The sequence below is a fragment of the Bidens hawaiensis genome, unplaced genomic scaffold (genome assembly GCF_021521415.1).
Source record: "Bidens hawaiensis isolate Kalapana, Puna unplaced genomic scaffold, B.hawaiensis_p1.1 tig00029414_1, whole genome shotgun sequence".
In the NCBI taxonomy this organism is placed as follows: Eukaryota; Viridiplantae; Streptophyta; class Magnoliopsida; order Asterales; family Asteraceae; genus Bidens; species Bidens hawaiensis.
Window position 1 is genome coordinate 132,509 of NW_027494879.1, and position 18,593 is coordinate 151,101.

The 18,593-nt window shown below is 38.8% G+C and overlaps 1 protein-coding gene across 1 annotated transcript; it reads right to left on the minus strand.

The window, feature by feature from the left end:
- Nucleotides 1-350: 350 nt before the first annotated feature.
- Nucleotides 351-14,045, minus strand: LOC143578978 (putative cytokinin riboside 5'-monophosphate phosphoribohydrolase LOGL10). The gene is made up of 7 exons (XM_077062406.1): nt 13,899-14,045; nt 13,642-13,739; nt 12,930-12,960; nt 12,736-12,835; nt 11,942-12,012; nt 11,092-11,235; nt 351-401 (listed from the first exon to the last, which is right to left on the minus strand). Exons 1-7 carry the CDS (start codon nt 14,043-14,045, stop codon nt 351-353), a joined length of 642 nt encoding a protein of 213 aa, XP_076918521.1.
- Between the last annotated feature and the right edge of the window lie 4,548 nt (nt 14,046-18,593).

Consider the following 18,593-nt stretch of genomic DNA (forward strand, 5'->3'; position numbering starts at 1 on the left):
TTGCAAGTTTTAGAAAAATGAGGTAGCCATTTACAATAAATTCAAAAAATATATTATAAGTTACATAATTAAACAAAACACGAATATCAAAATGACACTTAACTCTTATAAAATAATAGAAGTACATTCTCAACAAATTAAACACACCCTATTGATATGATAGGGTGCCAAGCTAGGCAAGGCCCCACTAGTAGAGTTTAACTTTCAGTATAATATTTGTACAAACTCTATTCATAATGTACATACTATACAGTTTTGATTATATAATTTCAATCATGATCATGAGAAAGCCAACATTGTTTAAAATTTAATGATTCAACATAAAATTTATTTGGGTAGACTATTTCGCACTATTGCCAGTTTTGTTTTGATACAACCCCTTCATGCACCGCTACATATTCCTGCAAAATGCATAAATATGAATGCACTTTATTTCATGAAAAGGTTAAAATACAAATAAAAACAAAAATAGGAAGTGTGAGAAAGATTTATGGCTACACAAAAAATCATTAAAAAATTTCAAAAAAAAAAAATCATAACTCAAAATATAAAAAAAATGAAAAAATTTTAAAAACCAAAATGTTTCCTTTGTCATTCTTTTTCCAAAAAACAAAAAAAATTCTAAAAAAGACGAAAAGACACAATGCCCAGAAAAAAGACGTAATGCCAAAAATGAACAAACAACACAATAATAAATAAAAAAAAAGAAACAATAGCAATGTTGAGTAATATAACACAATATTAAGAAAAAAAGGCACAGTATCAAAGAAAAAAGACACAATCAATGACGAAAATAAACAAAAACACAATGATAAAGAAAAAAATACATAATGATTTTTTTTTCTCAACATTTTTTTTAGAACGAGGAAGACGGTGAAAATATTTTTGTGTTTTTACATTTTTTTATTAAATTTCGAGTTATTATTTTTTATTAATTTTTCATTATTATTATTATGCTACAAATCATTCTCATTCTTCTCATTTTTGTCCCACTTTATAGAATAACCTGGCCCCTCTATTTCCCCATCATAAAAAAAGAAAAGGCGAATAGGATTTTAATTATCTCAGCTTAATCCAGTTGGCCGATAATAATCTCAACTTAAAAAATAGCTGTCATCGGTCCCAACTTTCACATAAGTTGTTTTCATTGGACCTCTGTTAGAAAAAACTTAATGACATTAAGTTTCTTCCAAATTTCAAATTGATGTTTTAGGGCTTTTGATCGAAATAAGGATACAAATTGATTGATGTAAAACTTACCTCGAAATGGTGCTCATTTTTTGTTATTAAAAGTTTTACACACCGGAATTGAAGTATCATTTAGTCGTTTAAACCACCGTTTTAAGATAAGTTTTACATAAACCGACTCGTATGCTCATTCCGAATGAAATCCCTAAAACATCAATTTGAAATTTAGAAAAAAAACTTAACACCGTTAAGTTTTTTTTAACGACGGTTCAATAAAAAAACAGTGTGAAAGTTGGGACCATGACAGGTATTTTTCAATTGGGATTATTATCGACCAACTACATTAAGTTGGGATTATTAAAATCCAAAAAAAAGGGTTGGTTTTTCAAATCCAATGAAGCAAGGGTTTTTCCAAAACTCAAAAGAGGATGCGAGTTTTTGTTAGTTTACTTAAAAAAAAATTTCACTCTTGTTTAACTGTTTGAAATTTAGAAAAAAACTTAACGTCGTCAAGTTTTTTTTAACGAGGGTTCAATGAAAACAAATAGTGTGAAAGTTAGGACCGGTGACAGCTATTTTTTTAATAAGGGTTCAATGAAAACAAATAGTGTGAAAGTTAGGACTGGTGACAACTATTTTCTAGTTAGAATTATTATCGACCAACTGCATTAAGTTAGAATTATTAAAAGGCTGCGTCCCACTGAAGACCACGAGGGGCGAAGACAGGGCAAAAGCAAATGGGGTATATGCTTTTTCTTTTTTTTAATTTTAATTTATACTAAGAATACATACTTTTTGTGTCTAGTAGAAAGTTTTACATAGAGATGGTAATATGAGTGGGTTGAGTACTTCGGTTGGATTTGGATGATGGGTTAGAATGAATTTGGGTCAGGATCGATTTTTAAAATAGATGGTTATGATGGGTGTGGGTCAAGATGGATAAAGTTAATCCATCTTAACCCAAGTAAATGTTAAAATGCAAAAAGTTTCAAAACCTCTCAAAAAAATATTCAAAAAATTTAATGAAAAATTAATAACTCAAAATATAAATAAAAAACGCAAAAACTAAAATAACTAAAATGTCTCACCCGTCGTCCTCGTTTATAAAAAAATAAATAAAAAACTCAGCTTTGTCTCGGTTTCAGGTTTGGTTTTTTTCGGTTCATTTTTGTTTTTTTTTGTTTCGTTATCTATTCGGTTTCAATGTTTTCGGTTTTTGTTCGGATTTGATTTCTCGGTTTTATTCGGTTTAGAATGGGTATGGGTCAAGATGGGTAAAGTTAACCCATCTTGAACTAAGTAAATGTTAAATTACAAAGGGTTTCAAAAAAATATTCAAAAAAATTAATAAAAAAATAATAACTCAAAATATAAATAAAAAACGTAAAAAGTAAAATAACTAAAATGTTTTCCCCATCTTCCTCGTTCATTAAAAAAACATCTCGGTTCAGGTTCGGTTTTTTCAGTTTTTTTCCGCTTCGGTTTTGCTTTTTTTCATTTCGGTCGGTTTCGGTGTATATTCGGTTTCAATGATTTCGGTTTTGATTTCTCGGTTTCTATTCGATTCCGTAGGTTTTGTTTGAAATAAAATTAGATAAAGCTTGTTTTAGTCACTAGTATTTTCCCATATTAACCCATAAACAAACCCATTCTAACCTATAACCAAAAGTCACTAGTATTTTCTCAACCTATCTTGACATTCTTGTAAAATTCTTTTAATACATCCTGACCCATTTCAATTTTAAAAGTTATCCAAATTAACCCAAAACAACTCATTTGGATTTGTTTTGCCACCCTTAGTTACATAACCCCCCTTGTTTTGAGTTATTTGAAAAGTAAATGCTTTCTCTTCTTTTACATTACTTATATTATAATATCTTCGGGTATTTCATTTCTTTAATAATGGATTGACAATCCTTGTTGAATATAAATACCAACCAGGTAATTACCCGTTGCATTGCGGCGATGCAACAATGAATGCTCTGACACGAAACCCAAATAATAAATCTGCGAATTTGGTCAGGTGCGGTTAAGCATGCTACGGTCCTGACGCTAAACCCAAAAATAAATCTGTGAATTGCCAAAATCGTATCGGCACATGCATAACTTATGATCAAAACGGCGCGAATTCAATCGGTTAGGTTCATTACGCTACCGACATTAACGTAAAAAATATATATTTAAAACAAAAGGATAACAAAAAAAGCATCTTAAAAATAAAAATAGGTAAAACTCAGTCGTTGGTAAAAAACGGTCGTTACAGTGACAAGTCGACGCAAATTCGGTCGTTTTACATTTGTTTCGGTACCGTAGCTAAAAAAAAGTTCATATTTTCAGAAGAAAATAAAATAAAATAAAACAAACAGTAAAAGTCGGATGTTGCCACCGAGAGTTGACTCCTTGGTTTGCTTCGGACCGTTGATATTTAAATTCCAACATATGTGAAACAAAAAAACATGCAAAAAGCAAAAACCTTCTAACACATGTAAGAAATGGTTACAAAAAACAAACAAACAAAAAAAAAAGAAACAATTCAACAAACAAACAGGATTTGAACCTGCGCATCCAACAGAATGCAAGCCAAGCATTCAAAAGTTTCAAAAAACCACCAGATCAACCTTCCAAACATACAAATTTCCCGAAATTATTTCTTTAAAACAATCTAAAAAGGCAATTTGTGGCACCAACATGTGCTTTTTATCTTATGTATAATTAGACAACAATGAAGAGGTATGCGCCAAAGAACAACTTGATTCCGGTGACCTCCGCATGGCCTTTCCACAAATGGGCAATCGATATTGTGGGTCCCCTACCGCAAGCGCAAGGGCGAGTAAAATTTTTGGTAGTGGCGGTAGACTATTTTACAAAATGGGTTGAAGCCAAGCCACTAGCAAAAATCACAGCCGAGGCGATGAAGCAATTTATTTGGAGCCACATCATATGCCGTTTTGGCTTGCCCATGGAAATTGAGAGCGACAATGGCAAACAATTCACTGACAGGAAGATATCCAGCTGGCTTAAGGAATTGCGCATCAACCAAATCTTCACTTCAGTATACCACCCTCAGGGGAATGGCCAAGTGGAGCGCGCGAACCAAAGCTTGCTAAATGGGCTGAAGAAAAGGTTGGAGGGAGAATCCCATTCTTGGGTCGAAGAGCTACCTAATGTCCTGTGGGCGCACAAGACATTAAGCAAAACCAGCAACGGCGAATCCCCGTTCAGCCTAACCTATGGAACGGAGGCTATGATTCCAGCAGAAATTGGATGCCCATCCCATAGAGTGCTCATGATGAGCAAGATTGATAACAAGCGCGAAAGGAGGTTGGATCTCAACTTACTTGAAGGGCGCAGAGAGGCGGCTATCATCAGTGAAGCCAAAAACAAGAAAAAACTGGAAAAATACTACAATCAGCGCGTGAAAGAATGCCACTTCAAGAAGAATGATTTTGTCCTTCGAAATAATGAAGCTGGCCGCGCGATACCCCCGGGAAAGATGTCCCCCAATTGGGAAGGACCTTATCAAGTCTCGGAAGAATTGGGAAAAGGCGCATACGCTTTAAAAGATTTGAATGAAAAGAAGATCCCGCGCGCATGGAACGCGGCACAGCTTAGAAAATGTTTCATGTAAAAATTGTCAAGTTTGTAATCAAGGCTTTTTAAGCCATTATGAATAATGATACGCGCTATCTTCTCTTAATGTGGATTTTATTACCTTTTGCATACATGTTTCACACTTCCCTTTATTAATTTTGAGCAATATGACAACATTGTATTGACATCAAAACAAAAAATAAAACGAAGTAAAACATACATGCGCGAGCTTCAAGCTCAAACGCGTTAACGAGTCTTAACTCTAAAACGTCAGGGCCTTAGCCCAATAATATGAGCCTTAGCTCAGGGCCTTAGCCCAATAATGTGAGCCTTAGCTCAAATCACTCACAACATCCATCCTACATGCTGCGCAGCCTGACCATAAAAATACCTAAGCACAACTAAGGCAAAGCACATGCCAAAACATAGTTGTTAAGGTCTCAGGTCGAGGTCGCGCATGAAATTGTAATGGATATCTGAGTAACACATACTGACACGTAAAGGCTAAAAAACTCATAATTCCCTATAATAAATGCGCGATAACGTCGCGCAAAAGAGGAATAATGAAACGCCAAGGCACGTGTCAACATAATCAGGATATTGCAAAATCACTTACAATATGACAAGGATTAAGTAAAATAATTTCCTTACAACCTTGTTCTTATTTCAACGTGCAAGCATATCTTATATTCAACAAGCAAACATGCAATATAAAGAGATGAATCGGGAATGCGCAAGATGCGAATAAGGGAAAAACAAATTTCATTCCAAAGCATTGAAGTTTACAAGTTTACAAGATGATGAGATACAAACTACAAATAAAAAAAAAAACATGAAGGGCTTCTCAAGTCTCCACGTCGACGTCAGCCTCTTCATCGCCCTCCTCATCACCGCCCTCAGCATCCGGCGCAGCCCGCTCCTCGTCATCTCCAAACTGACCATAGTCAAGATGTTCGTCCTGAATGGAGTCGTCTTCTATCACAATAGTGTCAGGAGCGGGTCCTTTGGCCACGCCAGAGCCGCTAGCAGGGGCAGCATTCCCCGCGCCATCATCGCCGCCACCAGCCCCTTCACACTCATCAAGTAGCTTCTTTAGCGCGCCGAGGTCGGGCTGGTCAGCAAGCGCGGCTATATGCAAATCATAAGAAAAAGTATGAGTACAAAAAGACTTGGAAAATAAGTCAAGGTAAACTCATTAAGGTTAAAATACCTGCCCAAGGATGGGAATGTGAGTATTCAAATACTTCTCCCCCATCTCGGCCATGTCCGCGCAGACAACGTCGAGCTGATAAGGGTAGTCAGATGGGTTCTTCTTCAGCACGCTATATTCACAACCATCCTTGAACCCTTCAGCTCGACCCACCAAGCGCGAGGCAGCGTTTCAATCCATCACAAGGGTCTGAAACTCGTCTGAGTATTTCATCGCGTAAGCGCAACGAGTCATACCCTGTGAGATTAGCCATTGGTGATCCTGCGCGAGGGAAGAAACAGACGTCTCAAGAGCAGGAATCTGAGAGTTTAACAACTCAACAGTTTCCTTGGTCTGTTTCAGCTCCTCTCCGTCGGACGCTGCTGCCGCCAAGGCCACTTCCCTTTCCGCTCGCGCAGCATCGAGTGCTTCCTGGCTAGACGCTGCCGTCGCCAAGGCTTCATCTTTCTCTGCCCGCGCGGCCGCAAGCTCCTTCTTCAGGCGCGCAACCTCACTCTCCAATGATGATTTGTCAGTTATAGACTGCACAAGAGCTTGGTCACGCGCCTCCGCGTCCAGCTCCAAGTCGCGCACTCGCCGCGCGTACTTGGCCGCGTCCGCCTCGGCCGCCTGTAGCTTCTCCCGCGCAGCCTGTAGCTCATGCCCGCGCTTCACAAAGGCAGCGTTGGCACTTGCTCGGTTTTCGCTGAGCTCTGCTTGGAGTCTCTCAGCTCTCTCTCGAGCATCAGAAAGATTCCAAGCAGATACTTTAGCCTCTTGCTTGGCTTCCGCAAGAGCATCACGTACCTTTACGTAATCATAGCGAAGCTCTTGGGAGGCAGCAAAGAAAGCCGACCCAGCGAACAGATGGTCATTGAGCAAGTCCACGCGAGCGCGGTCCTCCTGAAACCTCCTTTCAGCTGGAGGCACAGAATGAGCCCAGAAGTCCTCACACACACCCACGGACTGAAATGAGCTGTCCTCAGTAATATTCCATCTCGGGCGGTAAATGTGATCGGCTTCCTGCAAACACAAAGTAATGTTCTAAGTCATCTAAACGCTAATATGGAAGTCCGCGCAGCGGAGCAAAACGAACTTATACCTGCGGGGAGCAAGCAGAAAAGTCAGCGCCAGCCCCACGAGAAGATTGCGCCGCGAAATCTCGTGGCGCTACAGGGCTTGCGCGGCCGCCGTCGGAGTCTTCAAGTTGAACCTCCTCATCTTCCTCTGAAACAGGCCTTTTCTCCTGCGACCTGGAAGAATCAAAACCAGTCTCGCGAGGAGGGCTGCGCGCAGGAGGAGGTGAGGGGGGTCTCGACGCCGCGAGATCAGCGCGTAAAACAGCTTCCTGTTCCTTAGTAATCCCAATGAGGGGAGATTCAGTGCTTGCAGGAGCAGGAGCAGAACCAACGGCGCTGGCGCCGGCGCCAGCAGTGCCGCCAGCAGCTTGTACGCCAGCTATGACTCCTATGAAAAAATCAACAAAGAGAAATGGTTCATGACTTGATCTAAGAGAAAAAAAGTCAGAAAATAAAAGCGCAATACATACCTTGGTGCACCGCCGTTCGCGAGTTAAACATCGCCATGAAGTCCATTCTCCCCTTTTTTGAGGGTTAAGCGAGGGACTTCGAAGCAACCTCCGGCGCAGCCTCGGTACCTGGTTGTGCCTGAGGTTGACCCACCAAGGTCGCCGGCTCTACAAACATTTGAGTGAGCAAAGATTCATTAATAATTCTATCCGAATCGCGCTCATAAAACATAAAGTATAAACAAAGTATACCTGTTGAAGGGAAAACAGCAGGCGCAGCGCCGCTTCCCTTTTCCGCCGCGCGAAGAGAGGAGGTGGCGGCACCATACCTCGTGTGGACAGGAGGACTGCCCACACCTTTAGGCAAAGAAGACAAAGAAACCTTGGAGGTAAACCCCTTGGTTTTCTTAAGTCCCTTCGCCTGAATAGGAGGATCCTGAGCAACAGGGGCATCATTCTTCTTCTGTTTTTTACTGGCCCCTGCGCCAGTTTGCCCTTTAGCTTTACGCTTGAGCTGTGGCACCTCAGCCTCCTCCTCCTCCTCTTCTTCCGCGAGCTCCAGCTCGTATTTCTCGAGCGCATCTACAATACGTGCAACAGAAATGTTAACCAAATCTGGTATTCTAAAGGCATAAGCATAAGTACAAGGGTTTACCAGGCGCGTCGCTGTCAAAACAAAATCCCAGATCAACAGGGATGAACATGTCTTCGAAGCGATCGGGGAAGCCAACTTCCGCAGCGCCCAGCGCGACAGAGCCACCCTCCATATGCTCATCATAGGCGGCGTGGACGTACTCCTTGCTAACTGCATAAAACAAAATGATATCAGCAAAACGAATTATATTCGCGCAGAAGTAATGCAATGAGTTAGTAACTTACACAAGCCGTCAACTTGGATAACAGGCTCAGTCGCGCTGTCGGCCCACCTCCTGCTCATACCAACCCCCACCAGCGCCTCCTCGCAAATGTTCTTGGCGGGGGATGGTTCAGCAGTCAACTTTTTAACCCAGGCGCCAGTTGGGTTCTTGAAGACACCCACATCCGCGGGCGCAGAAGAGATCGCGCGCTTGGTCATGCGGATGGGGATCACACCAGCCTTAATATAGAAAAATCTCTCAGACCAGTCATGAAGGCTCTTGAAGGAAACAGTGCAGCACTTGACCTTCTGACTGCGAGGAATAAATGAGAACCAAGAATCTTGGATCTTTGGCTTATAAAAAAACTGAAAGCGCCGAGGGGTAGGCTCCTCGCGCTGAGATTTGCACATGAACTCAAAGTGAGTCATGCGCACAAGTCCAAACGGATGGACTTGGGATATGTGAATCCCATAGAATCGAAGCAGCGCACCCACAAACCTTGTCATCGGGAGACGAAGGTTGCAGTGGGTGAAAAAATGGCAATACAGGGAGATATAGCCGGTGGGCGGATCCGTCGCCGTTTGCCCAGCCGCCGGCAGCATGCAGCCATACTCAGGGAGAAAACCCTGAGAGGCGATAAGACTGTCAAAATCGGACTGCCTCAGTTTACAGGGGATCTCATCCCACTTCTTCACTGCCTTGACCTTCCCCACCTCCTCCGATGAGGCCTCGGCAGCCCTTTTCCCCTTGCCGGTCTTCTTCAAAGTAGACATTACTAACGACTTCACACGGCGTTGGCTGGGGGAGATTGTGGTGTCTGGGCTATCAGACATACAACTGTAAAATCGGACAGAGGATACTTCAAGAACGGAAGTCTGGAAGCAATAGACAGGCAATCGGAACAAAATGTAAGGAAAAAGCTCTGAAATAACAAGGAAGATGAAGGATAAAAACTCAAAGGGCTTGCTTTTATAGGCCCAGGAGAGAGAGAAATTGGTACTGATCAGACTTCACGCGCCCCCACTCGCAGGTGTAAGCCAACGCGAGCGCGACACGTGTCCCTGACACTGTGTGAGGGGACACGAAATGGAACGAAACAGGTACTGCCAGAGTTCACGCGCCACCACTCGCAGGTGTAAGCCAACGCGAGCGCGACACGTGTTCCTGACACTGTGTGAGGGGACATGAAAGGCAACTGTAGCACCTCGAGCACACGAAAAGTCTGACACGTCTCCATCTCTGATGCATGTCAGCAACAACCAACCACGTACAGGGACGATTCGTTTCAACCAAAAGGATAGAATTTCGCGCAACGATGAGCAATAAGAAGAAAAATACAAACCCTATTAAAAGAGCAAACTATTAAGTCTAATATCTATCTTACCTCGCTCGCGCGAGACAAGACACACATTAGACTGGGGGGGCTTGAAGAGGTATGTACCCGCCTCAACACCGAGCGAGGCGGGTCAACCCACAAGACAGACAAGAGGCTTGAAATCAAGATATTATGAAGGCACAAAGCCAAAACCTATGCGCATGGCGCATATCACATGCTCATGCATCACATATGCTCACGCATCACATATGCTCACGCGTATCACATGCTCACGCACCATATATGCTCACGCATATCACATCTGCGTGTGGCGCATCCGCGCGTGGCGCATATCACATGCTCACGCATCATACATGCTCACGCATATCACATCTGCGCGTGGCGCATCCGCGCGTGGCGTATATTACATATGCTTTTGCATATCACATCTGCGCATGAAACATCTGCGCGTGAGAATAAAGAGAAGACCCCGCGCATCCTCAGGATAAGTGCATATCACACATGCACATAATCAACCTCGTCCTTATCCAAATCAGGATAAGGACAACCTTGATTGTGCACGTCAGACAACATTCCAGAAGGTATCCTTTAAGGAATAAGAATATGCTGATGTTGACAGCTACCAATGAAAGGTGGACAACTCAGCAAAACCCATGTGCTACCACGTGATTGCACATGGGTCAGGTAAAATACCTGGGTCAGAGAATAATCAATGAAAAAGCACCAGGTGTCCTATGGACACGTGGCGCAAAGCAATAGGAGGAGGCCAAAAAGGCCCTAATTGGGTCTGACCCAATCATTGGAAACCCTAGCACTATAAATACCACATCAACTCCACAAGGAGAGGTACGCCATATTACGCAATATTAAGCAATATTAAGCAATACAAGCTAGAAAATACATTCCAATTCCTTACTCTCAGATTATTATCTTCTCCTACAATCTCTTATTCTCACACCGGAGGGTTACCCCAAAGAGGACCCCTCTGTCCCTTTCTGAGGGGTAAGTTTACGGTGCTGTTCATTTTGTAGGTGGAAGAATCCAGATTCCAGAGAACCATCGGTGAAATAGCATAATCACACCCGAGGAAAGTTGATCGTCTACCAGTGAGTCGATCCACGTTTCTTCAAACAACTTTGATTTTGTAGTTATCACAATAAATAATGACTTTCTTTTAGAGATCTAATTATGCAAACAATCAATTTCTTATTTAACTAAATTCTCAAAATTGTTTGTATTTTATATGATCGTGTGATTCATGTATTGTGTTGTGTTTCCTTGCCACATGATGCGGGTTCTCTTCGAGTTCTTCTAATATATAGTACCAAAGCAAACACAAATAGAAAAGGTAAAGCAATCCATCTCTATTTTAAAATAAAATAGAAAAAATAAAGCAATCTACCTCTATTTTAGTGATCAAATCTTGGACAGTAATTGCTGAAACCATAATCTTTCTTTCTGAAACTTTAATGAAGCCTTCGTCTACTCCTTTGTCAAACAAAGCTAGTAGGCTATTATAGTATCCATCCACATTTAGCAACCCCACCTGTAATCAATCATTCTTTAGTTTAATTATTATTATTATTATTATTTTCTGAACAACAAACCCCGAACATCCATGATCACTTTGCAAAATATACTGCCGTTCCGTCTAAAAAAATAACCTCGCCTACTCACCTAGGAGGAAACACCCCGTGCACAACCTGAAGGTTTCCTCAGTTGTTGGTTTACTCCTAAGTGGGTGGAGCATGTCACAATGTTCTATTCATTTTGACAGAAGAATAATCTATTTGCCAGGATAATCTCAGGTGTCTGGACTTTTGTTATTACCAATTCAATTATTGTCTATCGAACCAAAGTTATTAATTTCTTTTTCTTCACCTTTTTTTATTATATTCCCTTTTATTTTATGCTTATGATTGTGTTGACATCACCTAGGATACCTAGTTCTTCTTTGGGCTTCTTTGGGCTGGTTTTCTGCTGGACTAAGGGTCAGTGATATCAAAAACAAGTGACGAACTCAGGAATTTATATGACTGGGTAGCGGATACCAAATTAATGGATTGGTTAAACAGGTCTTTAGCTTCCAGTTATTAATAAATAAAGAATTGTTATCTTATATCCATATAGTATTCATATTGAGTTGTACTATTTGTGAAACTAGTAATATTATATGGTTAAGTAGATTATTTTAATAAATATAAATAGAAAGTAACAAGTGTTGAGATTTTTAAAACAAATAATTAACTTACGGGTTTGTCATGAATTCCAAGCTGAGACCAAGTGATAATCTCCAATAACTCTTCCATGGTCCCATATCCCCCTAAACAAATATATTGACTTTTATTAGTGCATAACATGAGGAAAATGAAATACTAATAATCTAACAAGAATGATATGATCAGTGTATTAAAAATTAATATACTTATATGATATGGTGCAACCATCACATTAATTAACTATAAAATATAGTAGACATATATATTTAAGACATTTTATATTCAGAAGAAAGTACACGATCCACAATCATTACAATTTAAATATTATCGGATTAACGTGTCCAGAGTAATCTTTGTTTCCTAATTAGGTTGCGTTAAATACACATACGAATCTGAACATATATATGTGACCTATATACTAGTTTTCTCAAAGACATTTAGAACAGTACTATACATTGCGCACCCTTTTATCTGGACGTGTCAAATGAATTGAAACATTGTGAATGGACTGGAATAATCCGTTTTAACTAATTGGTTAAACATTAAACGCCAAAACGTACCATCTTGTTGTGTCAAGTAAAAGATATTTTGTTTACTCGGTTATTTATTTATTGATAACGATAAAATAAAACATAACACTTTGAGTCTAAGAAAGTTATTAATTTGACGAGTTAATGCATTTATCGAACATTCGCTTTTTTTGAAGTATTTACCTATGGGTTCTTGACTTCTTTCATATATTACTACATGCACTTTCAATGCTTGTTGCATAAACATATATATGATGCAATGCTTGTTCATATGTTCTCCAAGATTCGTATGCTTACCTGGAAGTGCGATGAACGCGTCAGCATTTTCTGCCATTATCGACTTCCTTTGATGCATATCTGCTACTACTTTTATCTCCCCAATTGTTTCTCCTGATACCTGCACAAAAGACTTTCAAACCACATGCATTTATGCACCTATCTATATTCAAATTATTTGAGGTTTTAACTTTTAAGAAGTGTTAAATTAGTACCTCATGGAAGAAGAGAGCTTTAGGCATCACCCTGCATGAAAAAATAAAAATGCAAGTGAATTAATTACATAAATTAAGTTTTGTTTTCTAAGGAAATTTCTTGTTTGAAAAGAATCTAGGCAATGCTTAAAAAGTAAATTGTTGTTGAATGTGATAATTGTTTACACAAGCCAGGTATAGTGATGCAATATGAAAAACAATCGTGGCACGAACGTAAATCTTAAAATCGCCAGTTCGTAGAAGTGATACCGGTACATAAAAATGTACCACTTCAAATACCCCAAATGTGTTCTGGGACACCGGTGTTTAGTCTAGTTAATCGTGTTTGAGTGAAAAATTTTTATGCAGATAATAAAAAGCAAAAATTCTTAAGCTCCTATCAACAAAGGAGATCACTATTGATAGGTAGTTTGATAAATGATAAAAGTTAGATGTTACACCTCTCAAATAAAATAAAAAAAACGTGTCTGAAACAAAGTAAATGATGAGTCTAGTAACTGTCAGTTGTCATATATATATGTGTTGAATCAATGGACATACCTCCAAGTTTTCATAGATTTGCTCAACATGCATAAAATAAAAAACTTTTTGCAAATAGAAACCATGTGCTGCTAATAACACTTTTAAACCGAACAAACTTGATTGATTTGTTAAGCAGAATTTACAAGCATAAATTAGTGCATGTTTGTAGATTGGTGTGTATGTATATTACCCAAGAACATGGCATCCTCCACTAAAAACAGTTTTGGATATCAAACCCATCAAACCAACACTTCCTCCACCATACACTAAATCTATCTTTCTTTTAACCTGAACACAACAAAAGATTAATCTTTATGAGCACCAAAGGAAGATTTGTTAGAACAAGAGATCGATCAGTTATGTGTGTATCAATTGGCTAACTAAAGAAAATATATATCAATATAGGCATGCATATATATGTATGTATGGTTATAATGGATTAATTACCAGTTCTTGGCCCAGTTCTAAGGCAGCTTCAGTGAATGAAGTTCTGAAACCAGGTCTACTCCCACAAAACACACATACTCTTTTCAATTTACTTGGCTTTTTTTCTTCTTCTTTTTCTTCTATAGAAGATGCTCCTTTTCCTTCCATATGTTATTTTTGTGTGTAGGAAGATAGAGACAGAGAGAAAGAGAGAGAAGAGTTTGTTGTTTGTGTGTTTTATCAGCAGGAAGACACAACTCTTTGTCTACTGAAAAGAATAAAAAACATGTACACTTGTAGCCTTGTAGGTCCGGAATAATCTTGATTAACAATACTCATCTAGCACATGGAAACCAATGGTAAAATTTCATCCAAGGGCAAATCCGCTGGTATGGGTAAAATCATTTTTTCATTACTCCCCTATCCAACACTCTCCCAGTCGGTTCAAGCATCCAACACTCTCTCAATTGGTTCAGTAGGATCAGTTTTGCAATTCAAAGTGCGTGGCGGCGCAGCTTGTTGCCCGCTTACCTGCCCCTTTATTGTAATCGGATCCTTTTTATTATAATATAAAAATTAATGGATTAAAAAAATCACGATTTCAAGACCCAAGTTCATCATTGTGTAGCTCTTATCAAGAGCAAAGAATCATTAAAACATCAACTTGTTTCAAGGTCCAAAACCTTCGGATCTCATTTTCAAGTCTCGTAAGGTACGTTTTGGCTAAAAAGGAATAGTTGTTGGTTAAGAATTAATATAGGAAATTGCATAGTGATAGATCTAGCTCCTTTAATCCATAAAGCTATAAAACTTGAATTCAAATCGAGGCTTAGTTAATGATTTCGCAAAAGCTAGAATCTCGCATAAAAAGCATCTTGCAAAAATAGGGCATCTCTCAAAAATGGCATTTCGTATAGTAGGTATATTGCATAGAAAGTTGCTCGCAAAAGTAAGTATCTTGCACAATAGTCAATCTCGAAAACTATACATTTCGCAAAGACTAGGCGTCTCATAAAGCATGCATCTTGCAAAAACTAGGTAATTGTGAGATAGGTACTTTTGCGAGATGGGATGATATGCGAGATGGGCATTTCCGATATAGGACTTTTGCGAGATGGTCGTCTGTGAGATAATTATTATGAGACCAGCCAGGTTTGTGAGAGCAGTATAATTACGAGATCAGTAAATCTTGAGATCATAGGGTTTTGCGTGATGGACTAAAAATGCGAAATAGAGATAAGTAATGTTTGTTCTTATACTTAGACCATGTACAGTTAGTTGTTCAGATGTCTAAATGTTCCAAGACTTGATAACGTGTTAAGCAGTTCATGTGAGTTTCTAGACCCCTTTTCCTTTAACGTTTTGTTGCTTTGTGCATACTCACAAAATGACTTTTAAAGTAATATCGGTTTTGGCCTTGTGTTTGAAATTTAATGAATAAGAAATTGTAATGAAAAGGTGATGTTTTAAGTAATGTGCAATGAATGTTTAGTTAGGTGTGATAATTAGGTGTTATGAAATTAATGTGTATGTGTATGTGCCGGTGTTGGGAATGACTATGAACCTTGTACGTATCATGAAAACTATATAAATGTGAATGTGTAATCCAAAACCCCTGTATGGCTTCTTCTATTTCTTGATAAAGAGAAATATGACCAAGAGTGGTTCGAATATATATATATATAAAGAATTTCTTTTTTTATACTTCTTACTATTAGATAGTGTCCATAAATCTCATAATAGGTCCCCAAAGATTCATAGTGAATTATTGTGTATGTACTGATATAGGGAAGGACTGCGAACCTTGTATGTACTATGTACATCAATGTGTGTGTGTGTGCCAGTATAGGGACGGACTGTGAACCTTTTGCGTACCGTAAAGTGAATGTAGTGATATAGGAATGACTATGAATCTTGTACGTACCATGAACCTGTAAACATATGGAAGGACTACGACCCTTGTACGTTTTCACAAATACGAGCATAGGGATATACTACAAACTACGAATGTACTCATGGTTAGAATGTGAATGCTAAAAATTTGAATGTGTGATATATGTTAAGTTGTGCATGATAGGGCAACTTATGTAGCATATGTATATTTTATCATATGAAATTATGAATGTTAACGAATGGATAAAGATAACATGTCCACCTATGTTAAACCAGAACTCACTTAGAATAATTAACTTTTAGTGTACGCACAGGTTAATGCATGAGGACGTGAGGAGTTGACCATTGGCAACTATCCAAACAAACAAATTCCATCCATAGTTGAGAGTTTTTTGTTTATGTCTATGTTCTTGCGATAAGTTTCTATGTATGAATTATCGAATGTTAAATATTAGTTCTACTGCAATGAAAGTGTTCTCTGATTATAATTGTGTTCATGAGTAAGTCCACCTATTATAGGGAACCTAGATCGAGGCCCTTACACTTCAATCCTTGATGTAGAATCTTCATTAAACACTTTGATGATTTAATCATACTTATTCTAGGGCCAATATTATATATTGTTTTTAAGATTGTATATGTCATTTTATTTTTCTTTAGTCGGTGTAGTACATACTCGGTACATCTATTTTGTAAGTTTATTGTGTAAACTTTGGAGAAATGGGGACCCTATATCAAGGGCACTTTACCCATTTCTCCATAGCCTTTTCTAACTCTTCACAACTTAAGAAAATAAATTCTCTCACCCACTTCTCTCCTTTTCTCTCTTTTGGAAAATAAACCAAACAAACTAAGATCTGAGATCCGAGTGTCGGTGATTTCCGCTAACCAACAACACGGATTGATCCGAGTCAAGTCTTGAGATCCATCTAGAGGACCTACAAGTGGTATTAGAGCTTTCGGCTTGACTTTTTGTGGTTTTCGGGTCAAACTTTTCGGATTTTGATCTTAGTTTTTGTTGGATTTGAGGTTGATTTCGTGTTACTCGCCTCTTTTGGAGTCCCTTACTCCTTGGAAATACACGAGAATCACCAAATCTAGGTTTTTAGTGTTTTAAGTTTTGTGTCTGAGCTCAGATTCGGCTTAAAAACTCAGATCTAGGCCGATTTATTGATTTTTAGACTAAAGTCTTTTTGACTTATTGGAAGTTTGGGTGTTATATTCTCAAAAAAAAAAATCGCATTGGGTACTGTAGCAGTCGCTTCCGAGGTACTGTAGCAATCGCCGGGGGGGGAGGGGGGGGGGGGTACTGTAGCAAATCGTTTCGCTTCGCACGGGGCTGTTGTAGCAACCGCTTCGCTTCGCACGGGTACTGTAGCATTCGCTTCTTATCGGGTACTGTAGCAACTCATGCGAAACACTGTAGCAACTCGGTACTGTAGCAACTCATGCGAAACACTGTAGTGACTCGGTACTATAGCAACTCATGCGAAACACTGTAGCGACTCGGCACTGTAGCAACTCGGTACTGTAGCAAAAAAAAACGTAAAATTTTTTTCTCTTTCAAAAAAAAAAATCTAATCGAGTTAAAAAAAATGTCTTACGAACCTAAGCTTGGAGGAAATCTGGATATGGGAGAAAGCCGAAAGGAAATATTGAAAAGAGAATTCGACATGTTTACACATATTAAAGGAGAATCAGTTTCCTCTCTCATCAACAGATTTGAGTCACTCGTCACCAAGATGAGAAGTGTCGGTATTATCAATGGTTTGTTTCAGATCAACATGTAGCTGTTGAATTCACTGCCTTATACATGGAGCATCAATGTGGTTACCATCAAAAGAACCACAAATCTGTATACCATGACACTCTCAGAGTTGGCTTCTACCATCAAGTCTTTTGAAATAATGAAAGATAAGCTCCAAATAAACAATCAGTCCAAAGAAAATAAAGTTGGGACAAGTAATAAAGTTGGGACAAGTGCTGCCGGTAAAAGTAGTCATGCATGTCCTATCATTCCCGACACATCACCAGCTGATGAGGTAAATCACAATCTTTGTTCTCAAGCATGCATCAACAAAGTCACATACTATAGAAATCATAAAGACGAAGTTTTGAAAGAAAATGCAAAACTTCGTCAGTTAAATGCTGAATATGTAAAAGCTGACAAGATCTACGTTGAAAAGATTAAAACTCATCACGATGATGTAGCTAATCTTAGACTTGAAATTTTTCGAGAAAAGCATAATGTCATTTATTATAAAGACATAATTAATGATTTAAAAGAAGAAATTAAGAAATTAAAACTCGAAGTTTCTGATAAGAAAGAAAAGGAAAAACAAGTCGAAAGATTTGAGGCATCATCTAAGAAGTTAGATGATCTTATTGGAGCCCAGAGAAGTACTAAAGTTAAAGCGGTGTTGGGGTACGATTACACTGCCGTACCACCACCATTCAATGATAACTACACTAGTTTGCCCCACTTTAGCTATAATACTTTTCCAGAGGAAGAATGGAATACGGGGTTGGTAGAATACCAAAGCCTGTGAAATTTGTTCCTGCTGCCTCTCAAACTGCTGCTCTAGTCCCATCATCTGATAAATCTGACATCAATGTGTCTTGTGTAGCAGCTGGTGATTAAATGGTGGTGAATGTGGGACGGTTAACCTGGGTTGTAAGCTAAAAGGAAAGTTAGAACCACGTTTTGAATCATGTGTGGATCTAACCAAAACTATTAACAATCCAGTTTGTAATAAAATTTGTGAATCCATGTTGGGAAGTTTAAAGTCAAGGTCAAATTATGTATTTTGTGAAAATTCAAGT

What these genes read in the sequence shown, in the direction of transcription:
- LOC143578978 (XM_077062406.1), bottom strand. Translation starts at nt 14,045, where the DNA reads ATGGAAGGAAAAGGAGCATCTTCTATAGAAGAAAAAGAAGAAGAAAAA. An exon ending in GGAGGATGCCATGTTCTTGG is followed by an intron (nt 12,961 to 13,641) that starts GTAATATACATA and finishes TTTTTCATGCAG; the next exon opens with GGTGATGCCTAAAGCTCTCT. An exon ending in AAGCTCTCTTCTTCCATGAG is followed by an intron (nt 12,836 to 12,929) that starts GTACTAATTTAA and finishes TCTTTTGTGCAG; the next exon opens with GTATCAGGAGAAACAATTGG.